The following is a 6,000-nucleotide window of genomic DNA, read 5'->3' as shown; positions in this document are numbered from 1 at the left end:
AGTTGTAAATGTGTGTTTTGCTGAAATATTGTTGCTGCTTTTATGAGATGAATAATTAATATTATAAGCCTTACTGTTCGGGGGTGGCAATTTGCAGGTCCTTTGGATGGGGATATGGAGCCGTTGGAAACGTAAACGTCTCATCTAGCAATTTCTTCAGCAGCGTGTTGTGCCTTTTATTGTTTGAATCTGCCTGGGAGTGGCTTTAGGATCCAGTAACCTGATCTTTTATCACTCTTGGAGGCTTCCTTTTCTGGTATGCCCTGATGCATTCAACACATGTCGGTATTGTACGCGACCGGCAATCAGAGCAATTCAGGCTCACTTTCCCTGTCTGCAAGAAACAGCAAATCATCTGCTGGTGAATGCTTCTCAGACTTGTCAGCCGTCTGCAGCTAATTTCTGTGTGGCTCATCAACCCCATTTAAGAGACTGGAAGCGCTGTGGATGACCAAGCTAGAAAGCATGGACAAGATCTTTTCTCAGGAGTGAAGACTAGTTAAGAATAAGACAGAAAAACAGTTTTTCTTTTCTTTAGAGGAATCAGACTGAGGTGAGAACACCCCAGTTTCTCACTGAAGAAAACAGAGCAAGGCTATGAGCAATTCAAGGCGGTGCAGGAGGAGCAGAGACTGCCTTTAAACAGCAGTTATTCTGTTACTTGTCTGAGAAACGTCAGCAGATGGACTTTGGTTTCAGTGCTGTGAATATTTGCAGTGGCTTTGCATGTTGGAATACAAGCAGTGATCTCTTTTATTCCCCTTCCCCTGTATATTTACCTGCTGAAAAATGAGCGAGGAGGCGAAGGAGAAAAACGCTAAACCAGCTCACAGGAAAAAGAAAGGAAAAAAGGTAACTCCCTGTATAGACAGTCTGCTGTAATGCCTTGTTTTGGTCATTTTGTGTTCTAGCAGTTTGCTTCTGGGTGTGGAGTGGCTTTGGTTTGATAATTTGTTTAGAATAAGGATGATGGTAGAATCTGGATGGTTTTGTTTATGCTAGATGCTGATGGGTGTGTTCTTTGCTAGAATCAGTAATACCATCACAGCTCAGTTGTTCTGCATTATTTAAATATTCCAGTGTTTAAATATATGTTAGTTACAGAATTTCAATGTGGTTATAGTTTTCCTAGTGTATTCCAAACACAAGATTAACAAGTAAACAGGTATCTAAATGAAGCCTTTTTTTAAAGGAGAGACTGATAATCAACATGTGCTCTTGTAAATGAATATTATGGACATCGCTAAGAAAAGTGAATTTTACAACAAGCTTTTATTTTTAAAAAGCTGCATTTTTTTACTGTATGCCACTTGGATCAGTTTTATATATTTTTGGGGCTTGAAAATATCGTGGTTAAACTAAAGTCTGGAATAAAATTCCAGTTTCAGTGGAAATAATTTGTTATGGTGTGTTTTGCCTGAGACTGTACTTAGAAAGATGATTTTGATTATTACTTTCTATGTTGCAGGTTTTTGCTTTCCTGATAGCAGTGTAATTTCCCCCTCCCATTTTGAAAAGGATGATTTTCGTGTGGTTACACTCAAAAGCCAGATTGTTAAGCCTAGGAAGTTGACTTGTTCAGGTTTTTCTAACTCATAATTTAAAATATTAACTCAGTATATTAATTTATAATGGGAATTTACTGAAGTACTGTAGAAAATACATCTGAAAGGTTTATAATTGTTGCAGAGAATAGATTCATTCTCCCACCCTTTATTTTGAGTGTGTGTGTGCCTTCCTACCATATGAAAGTGTATGACAGCCTCATAGTTAACCCATCTCCTTGGTGAAGGGTTCAGTAAAGATTGTTGCAAAAGCAAATTAAGCCAGATTGTCCCCTCTATTCTCCCAAAATTGTAAAAAGCAGCCTTGGAAGGAAGGAGGGCAAAAATATAATTGAAATAACTTTTAATGGTAGATTAGGTTGCCTTCCTGATGTACAAAATGCTTCTGTCGAGCATGATAGATTGCCTCAGAACTAGAAGATATACCTACAACTAAATTCTGGGGTGGGTTTTAAATGTTGACTACGTTATTATTTTTACTGTGTTATACAAGTTATTTTTACCGCATTCAGCAATCTAGCTATTGTTTTTTAGCACACATAAAGTTTGGCTTAAGCTAATAGAGATCCGTGTTGTCTAGAGGACCAACACAATACCCACCAAGACAGAGCAGCCCAGGTGACTTAGGATTAAGCAAAGTTTGGAGTCTCGCATGTTGTTCCAGCGATGGCTGGTGATAGTCTACCTGTATCTTCACCTTTTAAAGTTGAGGCTACTTCTGCCCTGTCCAAATCCAGCCTCTGCTGACTAGTGTAGTGTTATTGGTGTTGGAGGAGGAGGATGGGGGAAGCTGTCAGACATGTTTACGTTTGTGAGCTACTGCTGTGAGCATTGAAGGCCAATGGCACAACACCCAGTTGATGCCTCGCAAGGCAATGGCAAGTCCTACCCTCACATGCCTTGAGCCTTCACTACATTAGCTGTAGCTAATGTCAGGGTGTGACTGCAAACCGTTACGTTTCAATATGGACAGGCAAGAGCTTTTTAAACCTGCGGGAAGTGTTGTTTCACTGCTCTGTTTGATTTTTCTTCATGCTGTTGGAATCGTTGGGACTGTTGCTTGGATATGCTGCATCACGCTGAGGTGCGCTCCTCATGACTAGTGCACGTCAAGGCTGCTTACATATCAGTGTTAAACACGGGCTTGGGCCAGGATGTGCCCAATGGCAAGGGAACTGCTCTTCTTTTTTAAACAAGAAGCAACAATTTCTTTTGATCCTAGTAGAAATTTTCCCTGCTTTTCACAATTCATTGGGGGAGGTTTTAAATTTATTGTTTCAGTTCAGAGATTCATCTTCTGAATGGCCAATGAAGAACAATAATTAACTGAGGAATGCTCTCCAAAATGAGTTTGAGAAACAAATGGCATTTGCCTGTAAACTCCTGAGCCAGGTGAAAGCTTAACCGGGTCTGGGATTCCAGTGAGTTACACCACCTGTCTCTCCTAAAAGTAGGTATACTGAAATGCGTATGGCCTTCTTCCTGTTCTCTTTGGGTAGTTCCTTTCTTGGCAGCTGTGTGTTCTCCATATTTAGCCTTTCTCTCACCTCCTGTCTCATTTATCTTCAGAGCTGAGTGGTGGCAAGTCTTCCTTCTGCTCTTTGACTGCTGAGGTACTCATTCATATCCTATTCCCTCTTCGTCAATTCCTGTTTTGCCTGTTCTTACACAATTTCTGAAATAAAGATACCGGAAGAGCAGGAGGACAATGGAAAGCTCACACAGTTTGCAATAGGGAAATCGCAATCAGTGTATTTTGAATTTCCACAATTTTATGATCAGGGTGTACCATGAAAATAAGCATTAACCTGGCAAATAGTGTCTCACTTTGAAGCACAAAGCCATGTAATAACTAGACTAGATTGGCCAAAGGAGATTTTCCACAAGTACACGGAAAACTTCAGTTTGGATGAAGATAAAAAACAAATTGGGAGGTGTTGCTGAGACTTATTTTGAAGGATGGACAGCATAGATGAAAGCAGAATAATACTGTGTTTAGCACTGCTATTACGTGGGGATACCACTTTCAAAGGAGGATGAAGATACAACATCAATATTTATTGCTGAGGCTACACTGAACAGGATTAGCTCTGATGGAACAGGAAGCCTAATTAGTTTCTCTGTGCCATCCTTCAGAGTTTCTCTCTACCAGCAGCCTGTGCCTCTTGCACTTTAGCTTCAGTCATCCTGCAATTTCCAGTCACGCTTTTACAGAGTCAGTGTTTTGAAACTGTCAAGTTGAATCCCTAGGCATTATGGAGTGGCTTTATCTTGTATGTTTGTGTCATCACTTTTCAGTAAATCTTGGAATCTCAATTATAAAAGAGCATTGAACTCGGCTGTCACTAGAGATGTAAGATGTGTTCTGATTTTTAACAAGAGAGAACTATTCTTTCCTCTTCTGATTCAACCTACTGGAATGAAATTAGCCGTGAAAATACTTGTGGTCCTCTGAAACTTTAGAAGATAATCAGGAGTGCCTAAACAAGAAATAAGTTAGACCCAACTCAAAATTTTTAGTTGTTTGCTGGGCACCAGTCACTTCTGAGTAGTAGGGAATTTCAAATTTCACATTAAACTGTCATGTATTTCCAGTAAAGCTTCTGGTATGTTTTTTGGTATGAGGAATCTTTCATTCCTCTCTTCCCCTGCTCCCTCCAAGGTCTTCACACAACCTGCACAATTAATGTTGCGACGTGTCTTCCAGTACACGTATAGCATAAATCAGTAACAGAAACTCCTAACAGAAATGTGTAAAAAGAGTTTATTCTTAAATGTGCACAAGACACCTCATGCTGAACTCTTAATGTGATTCTAGAGTAATCTGTTTATTAATCCGCCTCACTGCCTTGTTTAGTTGATCACTGTAGTATGATTTCACGTGTTCCATTTTTGTGTAAAATATGAATATGCTAGGCAAAGAGGAGTGAGCTGCTTGTGCAGCAGATTGAAAATCAATGCTTGGGGTCAGGATGCTTATAGTGCCCAACATTATGATTTTGGACTAATAGGAGGTTTAGCTCAATCCGCTTTTCTTGAGCCAGCAGCCTGGGCTCACTACACTGGGAACGCGCTGCACCATTTCTGCCAGGGAGTATTTGCTCTGTTGTAACTCCGAGGTTTGACTCAGCAGTATTAGTGACTGCCTCCAGAGAGGACACTTCTGTTGTTGCACACAGTTGAAAAGTTGGTCAGCAGTATCTCTTTATTGGGATGAGAGGCTTCAAGGGATGTTTGTATGTAGGTAGATGCTGAGAGGTCGGAGGTTCTCTCAGGTGTGATGAACCATTCTACACTGTTGCAAAATGGTTTTGGAGAGTAGTTATTGCTGTCTCTGACGGAGCTGGATCAGGTCCTTCATATAGGCAAAGCCTACCTCTACTGGAATTCTATCACTGACTTCAGTGGGGACAATATTTTGGGAGACTGAGGTCTTGGCATTTCATCTTTGCATGGTCAAATGATTTGTCTGTGTATGTATGGTTATAGTAGGACTTTGGTGATCGTAACTTAGCACCTTGAAGATCAACTTTTGTCATGACAAGGTGAGAAATGGTGTTTTGTTTGACATTTATGGTGGTATCGCACTTCTTTCAAAGCTATCTTTTACAATTAGATTTACTGATTTGGTTGCTTTAATGAACCATGTTTATCTATGTTCTGTTCTCATACACATTATGGTTGATGAGGGAGAGTGTTCACTGCTGTTTGCTCTCAGTGGAGAAGTACTCATTGCTAACGATAAAGCAAATGTTCATGGTAGAACTGTTCTATTTTTTTTTGGTAGCTTTTCATTTATTAATAAAATTAAGTTATTACTTGGAGTGTAAATTGATGTCTAAATTTGGTTTGTTCCTGACAAGTTGAGAAACTAAAATCTGCTTAGATTTGTGAAATAAAATGCAAAAAGACTCTACAAGGAAACTCCCTCTTCTTGTCTTGGTAAATAAGATTTACACTGTGTTAATTTCAAGTTTCTATGGATGAGAAATGATTCTTATAGATTTCAGTTTGTATGGTGGTAATCTTAAACCTTTATATGTGAATGCATCCTGTGCCGAAAATTTAATTCGGTGGCGTGATAAACGATTTGGTTTTGCCTTACTTGCCAATTTCTACTTTTTCAGCTTTAACATCTGTTTTATTGATGTGACGGATACTTAACCTCACATTTTCAGCACATATATTTAAAAAAAAAAAAGTACAGAAAGCCCCCAGAACTTCTGGAAAATGCTCCTTGTTTGCATGTCAAAATAGTAAAAACCCAAGAACGGTAGAATAAAGAAGTTTTCAGTCATTATGGTTATTCTTATTTGTTCTGTTTTCTAAAGCTTCAGGCTTTAAAATTTGTGTTTCCTTGAATCAAACACACTTACATTTTCTTGCCATGTACCGTTTTCTGAATTTCCCAGAAAATTAAAATGTATTAATTCTG

At 39.1% G+C, this 6,000-nt stretch overlaps 1 protein-coding gene across 1 annotated transcript in view; it reads left to right on the top strand.

Moving 5' to 3' along the window:
• Positions 1 to 317: 317 nt before the first annotated feature.
• ANK3 (ankyrin 3) overlaps positions 318 to 6,000 on the top strand; it is a 303,571-nt gene continuing 297,888 nt past the window's right edge. Inside the window, exon 1 of the mRNA XM_086752006.1 lies at positions 318 to 852. Coding sequence (XP_086608132.1) covers positions 790 to 852 — 63 coding nt within the window. The 5' untranslated portion in view covers positions 318 to 789. The remainder of the gene's footprint in view (positions 853 to 6,000) is intronic.

Source organism: Chlamydotis macqueenii, chromosome 7 (genome assembly GCF_036417535.1).
Source record: "Chlamydotis macqueenii isolate bChlMac1 chromosome 7, bChlMac1.mat, whole genome shotgun sequence".
Taxonomy (NCBI): Eukaryota; Metazoa; Chordata; class Aves; order Otidiformes; family Otididae; genus Chlamydotis; species Chlamydotis macqueenii.
Note: the sequence above shows the minus strand (reverse complement) of the source record. Positions and strands in the feature narration are given on the sequence as shown.